The 19,591-nt window shown below is 31.4% G+C and overlaps 1 protein-coding gene and 1 long non-coding RNA gene across 2 annotated transcripts; both read left to right on the plus strand.

Annotated features, from left to right (window-relative positions):
• Positions 1–1,610: 1,610 nt before the first annotated feature.
• Positions 1,611–9,219, plus strand: LOC127715721 (multiple epidermal growth factor-like domains protein 10). Its single transcript, XM_052221886.1, has 5 exons — positions 1,611–1,707; positions 3,823–3,884; positions 6,849–6,957; positions 7,366–7,487; positions 8,610–9,219. The coding sequence occupies exons 1-5, from the start codon at positions 1,619–1,621 to the stop codon at positions 9,098–9,100; spliced, it is 873 nt and encodes a 290-aa protein (XP_052077846.1). The 5' UTR covers positions 1,611–1,618; the 3' UTR covers positions 9,101–9,219.
• A 10-nt stretch (positions 9,220–9,229) lies between these two features.
• LOC127715722 (uncharacterized) lies at positions 9,230–18,388 on the plus strand. The gene is made up of 3 exons (XR_007988569.1): positions 9,230–10,761; positions 11,612–11,707; positions 17,246–18,388. It is a non-coding gene; the product is annotated as an uncharacterized LOC127715722 (long non-coding RNA).
• Positions 18,389–19,591: the final 1,203 nt, after the last annotated feature.

Raw genomic sequence — 19,591 nt, forward strand, 5'->3', positions numbered from 1 at the left:
GCGTTCGTCAATAAAATATATAGTTTTGAATTTCACATGTTGGGTTCCTTTTTAGTTACTTTACTATTTTTTTACGTCAGTACAGTTATACTACATTAACGCAAGGCGTGATTTGCTTTATGTTTAGGTTTTAGGAGGATCGCATTCCGTATTTATTGAATTATTACAGAAAATTTGTACAAATGCAAATTGTAATAGTTTTCATTTCAGAATGAACACTTCCGGCGATGATGATACTCTATAAATGACGTAACTTTCAAGTGTAAAATATAAATTTTAAAGCGCTGATTTTACGTTATTATCCAAAAGAAACGGGACGCAGAAGAAAAGTTCGTTATATTTTAATATTATGAGGTATTTTTTTTACTATAAATGTGGGGAAACAATGTAATGAATAATATCAGTTTAATTTAATTTTACATCTAAAAAGTATCAATTAGAGTTCGTTTAGAATTGAATCCCAATGGTTTTATTAAGAGTATTGTATTTAGCTATTTAGCTCTTAGTCATGTTCATACTTAACAATTATCAGATATACAGCAGTTAAGGTAGATCATAAGTATATACTTTTTGAGATAGAATTTTCTTATACTTTGCCAAAAGGGAGATTTTACTATGCTTTTTTCAAAAATATAATAAAAAGTATGGGTCACCGTGCTATTTTCCAAGCCATGAGTCGTTGAAAATTGCCTAAATTTGGTTAGATTGTTCATGAAAAAACACATTTGTGTGCATAAAAAAAATTTTATGAGATAGAATTTTTAAATAAATTGTAAGAAGATAGGTTTTATAATATGTTTTAAGAAAATAAAAAGAAAAAATGGTGTCACCGAACTTGTTTTCTTGCTACAAGTAAAAATAAAAAAAATCCCTATCAGTCCAGTATATATTTTTTACTAAAAGAGTTATCTTCCCTTAAATGGCTTATTTGAAAAAAAACGATTCTAAAAACACAAAATTTGATATTTGTTTGAATATTTTGAATAATACAATAAATCACCAAGTTGTCTGTTAATAAATAAACAATCTAACCATTAAATTGCAAATCTATCTCCAAATTTGCAGATTTGGGCAAATAACTAGACCATTTTTGTACTGAGATTGTACAATCCAAGATGGCGGTATACCATGAATCTACCTTAAAGCATAAGATATGCCTCAAAACTTGGTCAATCGGTCCTACAGTGTAAGGGAGAAAATAAAGTGTGCCTCTAAATTCATAGAATTTTATGATCCGTCACAAGTACCTGTAGTTGTGAACATGAAAATGGACAGGCAACACTCAATTAAGATGGTATCAAAAAAGCTCTGAAATCTAATGTTCACCAATATAAGGACCTTTGATTAAGGATATTTGTGAAAGTTGAATATTCTAAGTCCATATTTCTCATAATCATACAATTTGCCTGAATATTTAGACCACCTCATGTTATTTATGTAAAACCCGCCACAGTTATCGATATTATTAATTGTTCAAAAGGATGTCCGAATGAATACAATTCTCATCAATTGTATGGAATAATGAATATTTCCCGTTAACACAATTATGATGCGTTGTTTTTTCATAAAAACGAAATTATTTCCTCATAAACAAGTGGGAGTTTGTAAGCCAAAAAATATGACGGTTCCATTGCTGATATACTTATTTTCTTTCTGGTGGTGTCAAGCTATTGCAACTGAAGAAGGAAGATGCTACAAAGATTTACGGTAAAACGATTAATGTATTTTGAAAATTGATAGAACAATTTTTATTTGCATTTAGTTGCCATATAAAGTAATATCGAGTTTAAAGAACATTACGAACAGTTATATATTTATCTAATTTAAATAACACTCTTTTGTCATCATTTTCCGTAAAATAAAATAATTATGACCCCCGTGTGCAATAACACGGTATTTTTATACAAGTATTCCTCTTGGTAATATTTTCTTAAACAAATACGATTTTAATGTTTTAATTTAGATATGTTTGCATATTTTTCATATTGCATGACATGATAATCTGGAGTTTCAATGTATATATCGCTACTTGTGTTTTTTTAATTTAATAGTTATGTTGCCGTAGAAGCATTGTCTTGACACGAATCACAACATTACATGTTACTTGTTATCCTGCAATCAACCATTCTACTATATGAATGCAGGTGTACATATAACATTAAGCGATAAAAGTATAGGATACGTTTATAGGCTCCTGGTATCATGTTTCTGTTGTGAGCGTTAGGTTATATTCAAATTACTTTTTACCTCACAGTTCATTTGTGGGGCTTCATCGTATTCCGCTTATAAGTCACGTTGATTACTTTCAAAGGCAAATTCAACAGAAGGGAGGTAAACACAAACTAAAAGTTTAAGCGTAAATTTTACAATGCAGGATATAAAGAATATTCGTAAATATGAAATGTATTTGTGTTCGCGACCAAACAGGAAAACAATTTGGCGAGCTTCTCTTATTTTTCCGTTTCTAAATCTCGTTAGCCAATTTCGTATCTTCTAACAACATACGAATATTGTATTTGTCGGCGTAAAAACGACATGGGATCTGTCAAATGTGATTGGTATTGTTGATTATCGTTTGATACCCTCGGATATCGCAGTTACGAATTTACCGCCGACACTTCTTTTGCGTTCTTTTATAGCAATGAAAATCAGCTAAATTTTATTTTTAAACAAGACGTTTGTTTATCAATTTTAAGAGCGTCACTGTACCTAAAAATTTAAGAACTAAATTGATTGATGCAAAAACATCACAAACGATACTAAAACTATGAGTTACACATTTTTTTCAAGTGGTTTGTTACAATATGTAATATGTCAAGGGTTTTGTTTTTACCAGTAATAACAATCGGTCAGAACGGATGTAGACAATTGTGTATATACAATTATATTTTTTTAGCATTCGAAATTAAATGAACATAGTATTTAAAAGTAATATACGTTATGAACGTTAAATATTAAATACAATTTCAGTAACGGTTAATGCAAAACATCTTAATTTCTATTTCAAATATTACATTCAAAAAAGTTGCTTAAGAAAAAGTTATCTTGTAACATAGAACACTTACTAGCTACAAATGTAGGTTTTGAAAAACAAATTGACAAATCTTTAAGTTGATTGATTGATTTTTGGTGTTTTAACGCCACTTTTAAGCACCACTTTTGGGCTATTTCGGGGCGGCCAGTTTTTATTGGTGGAGGAAGCCGGAGTGCCCGGAGAAAACCACAGACCTTCTATAGGAAAACTGACAACCTTAGTCAATTAGGATTGGAGTCGAGTGCACCCGCACGAGCGGGGTTCGAACTCACAACCTCAGTGTTGACTGGCTAGTGATTACAGTAGTAACTACTAAGACCACTCGGCCACCGAGGCCCCAATCTTTAAGTTTGAAAGCAAACAGTGATCCCACTTTAAATTATGCACATACATATTCTCAACAACAATATCATTAACTTTTTGTTAATCGTCCGGTCTTTTTACGTGATTGTAAACAGATGGTTATAGGTGTCACAAAATTACTTGCTAAAACTTAAATTACACTGACTTTCAAGGTAACTAACATGTCATTTCTATGGAACGCCGTATGAAGTTGTTACATTTGATTTTGAATTTCCCTCTGATTTAATAATTGCATAGATCAAAGAGATATATGGCGTTAGGAAAATTGCAGTTGGTGTTGCCACTGACGTTTTACAGCTTTGATTCGAACCTTGTTAAGACAACAATACAAATTGGCTAATGCAGATATGAATGATTTATCTTGGTTGGACTAAACTAAGTTATGAGTGTATATTAATGTGTATATATTTTAATATTCAACTTAGAAATGGAAAGACAAAATGGCATTGTTGTGATAATCGAGAAGAGAAAGATGGACGATGCACAGGTATGATTCCCGATTCAAGAGTTTGGTTGTTTTAGCTTATAAAGAAACGACTACATTAGAAACTTGGTTAAAATTGATCAGAAGTCTCTTTGAAATCTTTTTTTAAGGATTTCACATATTCAGAGATTAACGAAAAAAGTGTGCATGTCATTTAATTTTATGTTTCACAGGTATTATCATATCTATTTACCCAGCCAGTTCCACCTTTTTTACCAACATTTATGATATAACGGTTGACATGCATTTCACAGGATGATTGAATTCGTGGAAGTTTTGTTCCATTTGAACATGTTGAATTTGAATTAATATTATATTTTAACTGGCAAACTGTTTAGTGAAATTTGCAAAAACATGTTTTCACGATTGTCTAAGTCAATCTGATTTCGTTTGCAATAATTAAAACTGTTGGTAAACAATCATATTTTTTTCAGAATTATGTAATTTGTAAAAGACATTTCTATGCCCCGCCGTAGTGGAGGGGGCATTAATTGTTACCCTTGTCCGTCCCGTCCATCCCGAAAATATGGGTTTCCGTTCTCTAACTTTAGTTTGCCTCAACCAAATATTATAAAACTTATGCACAATGCTTATTCCAACAAAACACAGATCAAGTTAGAAATAAGGTGGCGTCACTTTACCGTTCATGAGTTTTGCCCCTTTATAAACATACAAATTGCTGAAATTTTCGTTTCCGTTATCTAACTTTAGTTTGCCTCAACCAAATGTTATGAAACTTATACACAATGCTTATTACCACAACACACAGATTCAGTTTGAAATTAGGTGGCTTCACTTCTACCGTTCATGAGTTATGCTCCTTTATGAATGGAAAAATTGCTAAATATTTCGTTTCCGTTCTCTAACTTTAGCTTGTCTCAACCAAATGTTATGAAACTTATACACAATGCTTATAATCACAAAAAGGTCTTAACTACTTGAATCCTGCATCTATTTGTGGAAGTTGACTCATGCTTATTAACAAGCAGGGGCATCTGTGGCCGATAGACACGTTCTCCTATTATCTTATCTAATTTGATTTGCATAAATAATGTTATTTAATATTCCTTTTTTCATTACCTGGTATTCAATTTGTCTTTTTTTATCCGTAAAAGCGCTATTGACGTACAATAATCATAAGAGACGCTGTGTTAATTTCGTTTTGACGTGTGTATTTAATACGGAGTGAGGACTCATTATTTTAAGGCTACACGAAAAGACGCGACGTAAAAAATGGGGGTGATCTCATGTGCTCGATATGAATAGCAAAATATCATTTTATGACAACAATAACTGTAACGTTTTGCACTTTAAGTGAGCAGCACGACGAGTGCAACATGTGGATCAGGATTTCTTTATACTTCTGGAGCATATGAGATCACGCCCGGCTTTTGATGGGTTCGTGTTGATCAGTCTTTAGTTTTAGTTGTTGTGTTTTGTGTATTGTTGTTTGTCTTTCCGTCATGTTTAGTCTTTTGCCATGGCATTATCAGTTTGCTTACAACTTATGAGTTTGAATGTCCCTTTGGTATCACTCGCCTCTCCTTTAAGGGGTTCCAAATTCTAACAACATATCATAGATAATAAAACATTTGACAAATCAAACCTATATTAACAAATATGTCAAAACACCACATCCAGGTTATTTTCTCGACTTTTGGTCACATTCAGCAATAATTGTCAGTAAAATATCTTCAAAAGTAAAACGAACTTTGAATATTTATCTTATGCACATGTAACTTTCTCTCAGCCCCAAAATATTCTTTCAATCGAACATATGCATCGTATATTAGTTGGGAAATATATATGCACATTTTATTTTTAAATGCAAAAAAAAATCACTGTAATGACAAACAGGATCGTCAGATCATTTAAAGCTATGTTTGCTAAGATTCTGACAAGGAGATTTTCCTAGTATATTATTTATTTGCATATTGTGTATACATTATTCTTGATCTTTAAAAAACAAACCCAAAGGACAAATATGTTATATAATTTTTTATACACTATTAGAGGTTTAAGGTTGATAGTTTGTCCCTATCTCTCCTTCTTTCTTCACAATTAAAGAATAACATCTTTTATCTATTTCAAATTGACAAATTCTCTTAGGCTTTATACTCTTTCAAACAAAGAAATAAACATTCTGTCACTCATTTACTAGCAAAAATGAAAATCGTGAAAAAGGTATCTAAAAATATTAACGTGAAATCATCATATTAAAACGTCTTAACATTTTGTCGTGTAGAGAGACTTTTTATACCTGACTATACAATATGAGATTTTTGTAATTGTTGATAGCCGTACGATGGCCTATTGCTGTCTAAAGCCACGTCATTTGGATAGTTGTCTCATTGACACATACCGCATCTTCTTATTCTATATTCATAAACTTCATTTATGGCATTTTTTTCTCACGTTTACGAGTAAAACTTATTTTCTACCACAGTATCGAGTGTGATACGATATTTCTTTATTCAAGACCATTAAATTTTCGTATTTTTAAAGTTTGGCAGTCGAGATTGGAGAAATGTCGTATTGTACCAGATTTGGTGGAAGATTATGTTTCTATAATAATTTTGAAGTATCTACAGGCAAACATTATCGTTCTATTCCAATGATCAGTAAACATATCTGTCTTTCTATGTAACATCATCAGGCATGGTCGCCTTTTGCCATGACGTCACAATGAAAAATTTAAAAAAGCAAGAAAATTAACGTCATATTTGCATTTTTACCATTATAGAACGGGGATCAAACGAAATCCACGTCTACTAAATATTAAACAAATTCAACAGGTTCGGAAAAGGACAAATCGGCTAGGAATTAAAGAAAGTAGAATACATAATCTTGAATTGATATAATCAATAACAGAGATATCTGAATAAAGAAGTTATTTTGTTAATCCTGTTATCTTTTCCTTTCTTTTCATACGCATATTTATTCACATGGTTGTTTTGTAATCGACAGAATGCTTGGATGGATTTAAGTCAGATGAAGGTGAACCATGTCATCCATGTTTAGATGGAAACTATGGTCGCAAATGCGGAGAAGTTTGTAGATGTAAGGAGTACCAGATGTAAGTGTTATAACTGGTACAACATTATAAATTAGTTTAGAAAACGTTACCTTATTTTTCATTATACATGTTTCACGATATTTGTTTAGAAAAGGATTGATTTTCTTAGAAGTGTATTTATGGAGCTACCTTAATATTTATTTAAATTCATTTTTGAAGGGCATCGTACCTTATCTATGGGTTGGAAAAGGCATTCTCTAAGCTGTTTAAACATTATGGTATGGCTGTGTTACCATACGGCATAAGTAAAAATTATAATTTTAACGAGTTCGATGGGTGTCAAATTAACTAAACTAATTGAGATCAAGCTTGTCCTTAGGTCATTTAAAGGATATTTTGTAGAAAGCAAATTACAAAACCATATTGCCAAAACTGATTTCTGTTTTAAGTTTTGAATTTGGTTTACAGTTGTGATCATATAAAAGGTTGTTTGAATAGCTCTGTAAGTGTGACAGTATTATCAAACAATTCAACATACACTGAAACTGGAACTGTACCTGGAACTGAAACTGAGACTGAAAGTATGGAAAGTATGTATGATTACACACAAAAAAAATGATATTATTCGGGTATTTGCATATAGTTTATTTGCTGCATAAAGATGTGTTTCTAAGACCGGTATTTTAGTACCAAACTGAAAACGTGATATGAATGATTGTTACCACAATTACGGAAATTTCGTTAGCCTGTTCTGAAATGTGATACTAATTTAGTACTTCCCCATTGATTATTTGTTAGGTAATTGATAACTGGGAAATGCAACGACACACTACTCTCCCTTAATGGCAACGGAGATTGTGATTTCTTCAATATTATACAAATTCTCAGACATACATCTTAAAAATCGAATCTTTGTTAAATGTTATTAACTTTTGAAGAAGACATTAAGACTTAAAGTATCTGATGACTTTTTGATGAAGTTTGATGGAGTTTGAAGCTAGAAGTGTATCCATTATGTCAAACTGTGATGTTGCAAAAAGGCGAAAACGAACATTGGCGGATTGATTTTATATGATCTCATTTACACTGAAATAATCACTCAAATGGAATGATTTCTTTTCCTTTTGCATGAGAAATGAAATGACTGAAAAGACGGTCAATGTGAAAAAAAATTTTTTTTTATTGTACTTAATAGAGCATTTCTGTAATTTATCAGCCTTTCAGCGTTAGTGTTAGTGTTTAAATTTTCAATTTTTTTGGCAACGCGTATCACCCAAGAAACTTTAATTGTCAAATTGGTATCTGGTATAATAACAAAATAACCGGAAATGATATTACTTCCACTGGGTTGATACCTCTGCTTGTGCACAAAATGTTTTACTAGTCAAGTAGCCAGTTTTGCTGTACTGCCATTAAATCGTTAAAATACGCATAGTATTTCATTCAAAATTGCTATTATAAAATTAAAGAAATTATTTCAAAAATCACGGACTGCATCTCCCTCATCCATAGTTCTGATTCAATGTCTGGTTTTTCTTTACTTTTAGTTATATCTGGTTCTATAAGCCCTTAAACGTTTGAATACGGTTTAAGATATTAGGTTATACTAGCTTTGAGCACCACTGAAAAAAAAACGTTACTCGTCGAAATGTGTAACACGATCAGATATATGTGCATTCGTATCTTTTATTTACAAACGATCGTTTTTGTAGGAATTTTCAATACAGAGATGATGATAGTAATAATAATTTGCACAGGCATTATTACGCTTGCTATATTGATATGTATGGTATGGTTCCGATATCACGTGAAGAAAAAACGTGAATCAAATGCTTCTCACCTCGTTGGAAAAGAAAAGGAAGACGTTTTCCTTTCCAATGGTATTCATGATTATATAGAGGAATCTGAAATTCGCGAAATGAAGATCAAAACCACACCTCCACATGCTGTAAACGAAAAACGAAAATCAAATGAATCATTCAACAGTAATGACATCAATGTGCTGCTAGAGGACGAATACTTGAATCCATATCAACCAATTGTGCCTGTACAAGATATTCACGGGTATTGTGGAAAGGAGATTGTACAGGGAATTCTGTCGGACGGGAACCTTGATGATAATGTCAATGTTGAAGAAACAGATACAGCAGATAAACATCCTATCCAAGACTACATTCCAAAGGACCAGGAACCCCGAGATTAAATTACCAAACCCTTTTTGTATGATGGTAGTAATCCATGCTCTTTATAATCATAACTATTTACCCAAATACTATCGAATAAACAGGTATGCTTGGAAATGACACATCGTACACTTAAGAGCCAGTCCGCCAGAAAACCATGCAATATTCAGAAAATCGTCCAAATCGACAATCACAACTTGACAAATTTCTATACATCATCTTAATCCTTGACATAAAATAAAAGAATTTGACCACTTAATTTTTCCCAGAATCGTATCTATTTTTAGTAACAGCCTCATTTGCATAATTCTGTAAATTCATAATGAAACCAAGGAAAAATCCAACTTTTTTATGCCTTTTAAGAATGACCCAGAAGCATATTAAATGGGGTAGTTGAGTTTTTAGAGTAATGTCAGCTGAAACTCATCCATTTTACTATGTTATGATCAATACAAATGGAAATTTAAACGATTTGGCACATTGCCAGGAGCAGGGACACAAAGGCGGGGTTTTTCATACATGAATTTACGTGGTTTTCATTCGCTTCTATCTTGCAAGACCCATTCCGGATTTGTTTGCAACTTATATCGGTTTTAACTATGGGGTATGTTTTATATCAAAACAAAATATTAAGCTTGGCAAATGACTATTATATGTTAATTTATGCCTTGGAAGAATGGTGATTTTAGTCCCAAATTGACACATTTTGATTTTGATTTTAATTAAATTCTAAACACAATTGGTACTAAAATGGCTCATAAAATCATTCGAACATGTAAAATCAATTTGTCTGGAAAATGAAATCAGACGTATTTGTACTGCAAGTCCAAAAATCAATAAATTGTCTGAAACCAGGGAGTCCATCGTTTATGCTCTTCCATTGACTTATCTCCCTTGGGTAAGATCTCAAACATGTCAGCTCCCAGTGATGGTTTGGCAGACAAATGTTTACAGTGAAGTTTGTGACGTGAATAATATAGGATGAGCATGTGGGCTATCCCAGCCTTATACATCTACATATTACAAACTATTTAAGATATCTGAATGCACTAAAGACCAAAATAGCATTTCCAAAAAAAATAATTACTGCCAAGAAATTTGACAATCATGACAATAATTTAGTGAATAAACATGAAAAATATTGATTGGAAAAATAAGTCCATGAACAGCAAAAAGTGTTTTTAGATTTCAACGAGCAAAACAAGTATTCTAAATCATTCTTCGTAAAAAAAAAGTGAGCGAGTGGAACCACCTTGCTCGCACCAAAATTGAGATTGAGAGTGTCAAAACTGCTCTGGCGCACCATCAATAAATCAACAACACTCTCTCTACCGTGGTATTGAAACCAGCATTGGTAACCAAACATATTCATACAGATACAGACTACCATTCATCTACATTTAGGAAGTCTGAATAATACTGAAAACTATGGTGTAGAATTTCCAACAGGACTCCTTATTTTATATAAGACAAGGAGTGGTTTATTTTCCCATGGTTGTTACATCATCTTGTCTTTGAATATGCTCGAAGTACAGGGACTTTTATGGAATTCATTGACATGATAGTCAAGCAAGATGTCAACATTTCGTCCAACCCTCTTCCAGCAAAGCCAAAGCTGACCAAGGATCTTCACCCTTTCAAAACAGGCTGTATACAGGACGAGTTATTCCAGTAGGAACAGGTACAAATCTTACAATCAATTTTCATTTGTTCCATATAGTCAATCTGAAATTAGGGGACCAACAATTGATACATTAGCTAGATTAAAAAAAGTGGGGGGGGGGGGGGGGGGGGGGTGTTAAAGGAGCATGTGAATATTCTTTTACAACTAAGACATCTTATTTATTTCCTATGGCAAAGTGCAAGCAATTAATATATATCCGTATATACATTGTTCTGTCTTGGGACCATTTGATTAAAAAAGCAAGGAGGAGGGTTAGAATGGTCAAAATATTTATGTCCTTGTCAGCTTAGGACAGAATTTTAATTTTCAAGCTATTAACCAGGGTACAAAATATTTATTTTCTGCTTTAAAAAATCAATTTATAGACCAGAATCATGATAATAATCAAAATCTATTTCAACATATTCAACGTTTAGCAGGTCAGGTTTTTATTCTCTTCCCCTAAGTTATATTTTCAGTTCTTACTGGAAGTTGTTCAGCTCTTTGTCTACTAAAAAAACTTTTATCTCATGGAAAAGCCTCCTACAAATACATGTTTTACATACAACAAACTGTACATGTAACACTAGACAACTTTATCCAGAGAATAATATTTTTTTAATGAACTAATAGGCCATGGAGACTAAAAAAATCAAAAGCATTGCAAACTTTTGTAAAGTTCAATTTTAGGACCCTACATGTACATGTATGTAGATTACTTATAGAGCCCTATTTAAAAGAAAAAACATACATTTAAACTACATGCACAGTGATGCTACACTACCCTAAATTTCCTGTCTGATATATTTTATTTCATGTAAAACAAAATTGAAGAATTATTTTATAGTTTGACACTTTTTATTTGTAGGGCTATATATATGCAAGCAATGCTCAATTAAGATGAATTTTTGTAAAAGTGACAATAGCCAGGTCAAACTAAATACATGTATAGAAGAAGATATTGGTAAGTTATTATTAACTTATATATTAATTTTTCTGTTTGTATAACATGGTAATCATACAAAGTATATGTAATCACTTATATGATAACATAATTATACAATTACATGTTATACATTTGTACATCAGTATAATTAAACAGGTCTTTGTTAACTTGGTTTTCCCATTGAAAAATCACTTTGCTAATTTTAATTTGTAATACTATATTGGGCGGCTCCTATAGTTTCCATTCAATAACTAACAATGACTAATGAACTGTTCATACATTCCATTTCAATTATTTTATTTATTAATACGTATTACTTTTACTGTTAAGTCTGTTTTTTGTGATATTCATTTTACGTGACTCTGTATTTATATATCCCGTCATACTTTGAATGACAAAATTATTTTATGTCTACCTGTGCGAATTTCAAACGCGCGATTTTACGCCAGTACTTAAAACCTTCCATCCTTTACGGGTGGATTTTACATAGATATATAAAATCGTATAATATAAGCAAAACGAGGATGTTAAATTTGATGTATGCCTTTTTGTGCTTCTTCGTTACATTTGTTTGTTTTTATAGTGATTAAGATGATAATACAATGTTGACTGCTGTACCCCTATTTTTGACAATTTTACCTATTGTGTCTGTTTGTTTTGTTCCCGCATCGTTGTCAATATACTGGAATTTGATGCGACTGTCATACAAGTGAGAGGTTTATTATCTAGCTATAAAACCAGGTTCAATCTACCATTTTCTACAGAAGAAAATGCCTGTACCAAGTCAGGAATATGACAGTTGTTGTCCATTCGTTTGATGTGTTTGAACTTTGATTTTGCCATTTGACTGGGGACTTTCCTTTTTGAATTTTCCTCGGAGTTCAGTATTTTTGTGATTTTACTTTTTCAAATATAAAAGGGGAGATTTTTATTGGTACTTTTGAAGATATTTCACTTGTTCGATTAATTGATTGGTTGTTGGTAATGCTAATGTCCAATGGCAAATAGTTCATGCATGTTTAGGACAAGAACAAATTAAAATAAATACATTATTTGGGTTCTTAATATGCTAAATCTAACAATGTATTTAAATAATTTAAGATGTTGCAATTGGGCCCCATTTTAAATTGGTTCACATTGATTTCAAAATGGTCCAAAAAATTTTTTTTCTTATTTCTACACAACTTGAATTCTTGAGGTTCTTTTGATAAACAAAATGCAAATGTTTTATATTTAGATTTTTAATTTTGGTCCGGTTTTCAAATTTGTCCACATTTTAAAGTCCAAAGGGTCCAAATTTTAACTTAGTTTAATTTTAACAAAACTTGAACTCTAATTACAATGAATTAGGGTTCTTTGAATGATAAATAGAAATAATCAAATATTCTGAGTATAAATATGTACTTAGATTTATGATTTTGGTCCCAGTTTTCAAGTTGGTTCAAATGGGGTCCATAATTTAACTGTGTTTGATTTCAACAATAATTTTAAAGATGCTGATTCAGCCTGAATCTAACCTGTATTTAGTTTTTGGTCCCTATTATGAAATTGGTTTACATTGAGGGTCCAAAGGGTCCAAAATTAAACTAAATTTTAAATCTTTATTTGATCTTGGGGTTCTCTGATATGCTGAATCTATTAAACTTTATCTTTATACCATATTTATTCTGTGTTAGAAACCTATTCTTTGTCAAATATTTAATCCCATTACAAATTTAGAGCTGTTATAGCTTGAATGTTCTGTCCAAACTTGCATTTTTTCTTCATCTTCCACAAAATTTGTGCTTTTCTGAGATAACTGGTGTTATCTTTTTAAATGAAACTTTAGTGAAAAGAAAAGCACAATATGTGGATGATAATTTGATGTCAAACATTTTCAAGATGGCCACCAAGGATGGCACAAATTTCAACACTGGTTAATTTAATGAAAATTGTTAATTAGGGATAGTCGTGTTAGTTTGACTTGCTAAACAAAGTAAGGTTGTTTTTTCTTCCAAAATGGCAAACATTTTGAAGATGGCCTTATATGAAAATTGACATTAAGGAATTATAGCACTTTTGACATGCCAACAAAACAATGAATTTTTATTTTAAAGATGGACACAGCAAATAAAGGGTAAAATTTTCAATTTTGTTGAGTTTGATTTTAAAGAATATTGATATTTAGCTGTACTTTGATACAGAGAACAGATATAAAGATGGCCACCATTTCATAGATTGTCACTAAAAGCGGTCAAATTATCACCATTGTCTGTTTTCAATGTAAAATTATATTGAGAGGTAATTTGACATGCCAAACCAAATGGAGGCAATTTTTATACGACCGCAAAAAAATTTTGTGGTCGTATATTGGTATGACGTTGGCGTCGTCGTCGTCCGGCGTCGTCGTCGTCCGAAGACACATTGGTTTTCGCACTCTAACTTTAGTTTAAGTGAATGGATCTTTTTGAAATTTGACCATAAGATTAAATACCACAAAAGGAAGGTTGGGATTGATTTTGGGGGTTATGGTACCAACAGTTAAGGAATTAGGGGCAAAAAAGGGGCCAAAAATAAGCATTTTTTAGTTTCCAGACAATAACTCTGGAACGGTGTATGGATCTCTCTGAAATATGCTACAAGTGTCCATACCACAAAGGGATGGTTAGGATTTGCTTTGGGGGGTTATGGCTCAAACCGTTTAGGAATTAGGGGCAAAAAAGGGGGAAAAACAAGGTTGTCCTGGTTAATGGACAAATACTTTAGTACAAAACATAATTTAAAGCAGTGTAAGGGAGATAAATCAAATACATCATTGAAATTATCTCCCTTACACTGCTTTTCAATTATGTATAAAGTAATGGTTAATGAACAATAAAGATAATTTAAAACAGTGTAAGGGAGGTAATCCAAATACAACGTTTTGGTTACTTCCCTTACACTGCTTTTAAATTATGTTTAAAGAAATGCATATTTATAAAGGAAGACCAGTAAAAATATCTGCAAATGTTGCATCTTTTTTTTTTACCAAAAAATCCATAAGAAAGATTTGACACTATATTTTTAATTCTATTATAAAATAGATTAAGTTAGCACTATGGTAAATTTAAATGGGTAATTATGGTTGCCAACTCCATTGGAAATTTGAATTGAGATTATGACCATATCTTGAGGGAAAGAATTTTTTGGGGGAAAAAAGGGGGGTGGGGAATAAAAAGAAATTGTGGGGGGTCAATTTTTTCTCATTTCAGATTTCAGAAATTAAAAAGAATTATTCTTCAAATATTTTTTTTTTTCAAATTTCAAATATTAAAAAAATTTCAAGAAGTAATCTTTAATTGCACAGTATGGCGCATTAGATTTGTAAAATCTTTGATCACATTTATTTATTTGTTATGCCGAATCTAACAGTGTATTTAGATTTTTAATTGTGGGTCCAGTTTTCAAATTGGTCTACATTAAGGTCCAAAGGGTCCAAAATTAAACTTTGTTTGATTTTAGCAAAAATTGAATATATGAGGTTCTTTGATATGCTGAATCTAAACATGTATTTAGATTTTTGATTTTTGGCCCAGATTTCAAGTTGGTCCAAATTGGGGTCCAAAATTAAACTTTGTTTGATTTCAACAAAAATTGAATAAATGGGGTTCTTTGATATGCTGAATCTAACCATGTATTTAGATTTTTTATTTGTGGACCCCGTTATCAAATTGGTTCATATTGAGGTCAAAAGAGTCCAAAATTAAACTTTGTTTGATTTCATCAAAAATTGAATTATTGGGGTTCTTTGATATGCCAAATCTAACCGTGTATTTAGATTTTTAATTTTGGGTCCTGTTTTTTAAATTGGTCTACATTAAGGTCCAAAGGGTCCAAAGTTAAACTTAGTTTGATTTTAACAAAAATTGAATTCTTGGGGTTCTTTGATATGCTGAATCTAAACATGTGTTTAGATTTTTGATTATGGGCTCAGTTTTCAAATTGGTCCAAGAAAGGGTCCAAAATTAAACTTTGTTTGATTTCAACAAAAATTGAATATATGGGGTTCTTTGATATGCTGAATCTAAACATGTATTTAGATTTTTGATTATGGGCCCAGTTTTCAAGTTGGTCCAAATTGGGGTCCAAAATTAAAATTGTTTGATTTCAACAAAAATTGAATATATGAGGTTCTTTGATATGCTGAATCTAACCATGTATTTAGATTTTTTATTTGTGGGCCCCGCTATCAAATTGGTTCATATTGAGGTCAAAAGGGTCCAAAATTAAACTTTGTTTGATTTCATCAAAAATTGAATTATTGGGGTTCTTTGATATGCCAAATCTAACCGTGTATTTAGATTTTTAATTTTTGGTCCTGTTTTTTAAATTGGTCTTCATTGAGGTCCAAAGGGTCCAAAATTAAACTTAGTTTGATTTTAACAAAAATTGAATTCTTGGGGTTCTTTGATATGCTGAATCTAAACATGTGTTTAGATTTTTGATTATGGGCCCAGTTTTCAAGTTGGTCCAAATTGGGGTCCAAAATTAAAATTGTTTGATTTCAACAAAAATTGAATATATGGGGTTCTTTGATATGCTGAATCTAACCATGAATTTAGATTTTTTATTTGTGGGCCCCGCTATCAAATTGGTTCATATTGAGGTCAAAAGGGTCCAAAATTAAACTTTGTTTGATTTCATCAAAAATTGAATTATTGGGGTTCTTTGATATTCCAAATTTAACTGTGTATTTAGATTTTTAATTTTAAGTCCTGTTTTTAAATTGGTCTACATTAAGGTCCAAAGGGTCCAAAATTAAAGTTAGTTTGATTTTAGCAAAAATTGAATTCTTGGGGTTCTTTGATATGCTGAATCTAAACATGTGTTTAAATTTTTGATTATGGGCCCAGTTTTCAAGTTTGTCCAAGTTGGGGTCCAAAATTAAACTTTGTTTGATTTTAACAAAAATTGAATATATGGGGTTCTTTGATATGCTGAATCTAACCATGTATTTTGATTTTGGACATTGGACCATAATAGGTAAATTAAAAAAAATTCAAGTTCTTAGACCACATTCTTTCTGTGTCAGAAACCTATGCTGTGTCAAATATTTAATAACAATCCAAATTCAGAGCTGTATCAGGCTTGAATGTTGTGTCCATACTTGCCCCAACTGTTCAGGGTTCGACCTCTGCGGTCGTATCAAGCTGCGCCCCAGCGAAGCATTTTATTATTGTTGTAAAGATGTTAAGGGCTATTTGGACATGCTTAAAAGGAGTGGATAATAACTATTCTGCAAAAATGATTTGGCTTTAGTTGGGAGAATTTTGTAACTGCATCCACTTACAGTAAAAGTTGTCAATTTTATTTCCTGTCAGTGGTATATATGAAATTAAAAAAAAATGTGGTATGATTGCCAATGAGAACAAATGACATAGAAGTAAAGCTATAGGTCTTCATACGCCATATGGCCTTCAACAATGAGCAAGACCTATACTGCATATATATTCAGCCATAAAAGGCCCCAAAATAAGAAAATGAAAAAATATGAAAACTAACAGTCTGATTTATGTATGTATGTTTTGTGGTTTTCAGATCTAGACTTGCCGCTAACCTTTCTGTCAGTGTCAACAACAACTGAACTTTCACAGCAGTCAACATCAGATTGGGAGACTGATAATGCTTCTAACAGAAACAATTTCAACCAACCAAACAAGCAACAGAAACTTTCCAACTTTAAAACATCAGTTAAATCTTCCATGGGATGATGTCTCAAAAAAGAACAGTTCATCATTTATGGAGATTTTAATGTTATGGTTTTTCTTTTACAAGAAAGTTAATGTACACTTGTTTTATAGTAAAACCTATAGCCGTTCAAGTATAAAAAAACACATTCAACTTTATTGAAATTTTAAGATTCATATGACTTATTTTAATTCTGTTATCTCCGAGGATGTGATGTAGAGCATTATAGGTACAGTAATCTTAACAGCTATCCAATTTCATTCAAAATTCTTTATAAATTTTGCACTGGTATATATAGACTAAGTAATTTGTTTTTCGTCTAGTTATGGGATTTTTTTTTAGAAGCATTTATGATTTTCATGTTTGTATTGACCACATTGCAGCAACATAGATATAGGTACCTGGCAAATCTTGCCTTGTTAGCATACTAGGCTCAAAGGGTCATAAAAAAATTTCCATCACTAAGTGTCTGTTAAAATCATCTGTTTACAGTTTTCACTTTTAAACCATCATCTTAATAACTTTAGAAGAAGTGTCATACATATATATATATGTATACAAAATTTAAAAACTTTTTAATATATATACATATATATATATTGATAAAAACCATCAACATGACAAGATCTAAATACCCAAAATTTTTCTGAAAAATTGGACATAACATCTATGAGCTATTGTCCCTGAAATGTGTAAATTTACAAATTTTCACAGTTTTCTGCTACTATCCGACAACTATATCAATATATTATAAGAATAAATTGCAAAAGTGGTCAGAAGAAACTTTTTTTTTACAGTCTGAACTTATTCTGAATTGTTTAACTTCTAATTTAAATTGATTGCGTTTGAAATATGTGTTTTTTATCGTTTTAGGTGCACAATTTGTCAATACGATCTATTTCGGCTCCTGGGAGCCTCTAGATTTATAATGAATAATTTGTATTTATGTATGATTATTTTCTTAATGTATTAAATGAAACATTAATTATTCTTTTCCATTTGTTGTTATACTTATTTATAAGTCCAGATCCTATCATATGTCAGTAGTTACAAATTAGACAGTAAAATTGAGAAAATTTGAATATGCAGGTTACCCCATTTTGTTGTGGCATATACCAGACACCAACATTATTTGCCGAGCTTGATATTTTTTTTTATTGGGTATATATAGTTATACTTTGCAAGTAGATATGTTGTTTTACAATAATAAACGGGTCTTGGAGTATTTTGGCTCTGAAAGATGACCAAAATCAGCCATTTTGGACATGTAGCTAAATAAGACATATTGAAACAGTTAGATTATACATACACTTAATAGACAGCATTGTTAATTCTATGCATTCTTACACTTAAAGTGATGTTTTACTAGGAACAACTATCAAAAAATTATAAATGTTACCATATTTTTTTATTTAAACCAGCGAAATATGCCAAAAAAGGCTTATTTTTGCTGTTTTCGAGCAATTTCATCTGTTAAAACATGGCGCTCAAAAAATATCCAGATCGGTTCAATATTTTCCCAAAAAAATTTGTGTGGTTATTTACATTACTAAGGTGCACCAATATGCCAAATATGAACTCATTTGGAAAAAGTGACAATCGGACGGTTTTGCATGGTTTTCTAGCAGATTGGCTCTTAAGAGCAAATTGAATTAAAAAAAGGAGTATCATACGGACATTAGATTTTTGAGGTCCCAAAATGATTAAAAAACAATCTTAGTTTCAAACATGGGAGAACATGGTTTATTTTCAACATGTATTAGTTGTTATTGGCTTTGGACAACCTTAGTAGCACTGCGAGTACTCTTAGATCGGTAATTTCTTTTTGTATTTATGTTAGTTTTTGCGTAGTGCTTCGTACCAACCTGTTGAGTCAACCCAATTTTTATTTTGGTGGATGATAGTTCTCTCATTGGCAATCATACCACATCTCATTGTTTTATATATATTGCCTATTTTATAATGACAGCAGACTAATATTACTGATAAACGTTGATCAACTTACATTGTAGTATGTTCTGTGCAGTATCCTGTTATGTTATTTAGAATTAACTTGTAAATGCTTTTAAAATATCAAGTATGTGTAGAATATTTGTTGGCATAATGGACATAGCATAATGTGTTAATATTTTTGTATATATATGACTGGTACCAACATCATTGACATCGAACGATTCATTTTTCAAAACTGTGGAT

The sequence above is a fragment of the Mytilus californianus genome, unplaced genomic scaffold, assembly GCF_021869535.1.
Source record: "Mytilus californianus isolate M0D057914Y unplaced genomic scaffold, xbMytCali1.0.p SCAF_9, whole genome shotgun sequence".
NCBI lineage: Eukaryota > Metazoa > Mollusca > Bivalvia > Mytilida > Mytilidae > Mytilus > Mytilus californianus.

Excerpts from the sequence above, each read along its gene's own strand:
- LOC127715721 (XM_052221886.1), top strand. The coding sequence starts at position 1,619 with ATGACGGTTCCATTGCTGATATACTTATTTTCTTTCTGGTGGTGTCAA. Across the intron at positions 1,708-3,822 it reads AGATGCTACAAAGATTTACG|AAATGGAAAGACAAAATGGC; the intron begins GTAAAACGATTA and ends TATTCAACTTAG. Across the intron at positions 7,488-8,609 it reads TGAGACTGAAAGTATGGAAA|GAATTTTCAATACAGAGATG; the intron begins GTATGTATGATT and ends TCGTTTTTGTAG.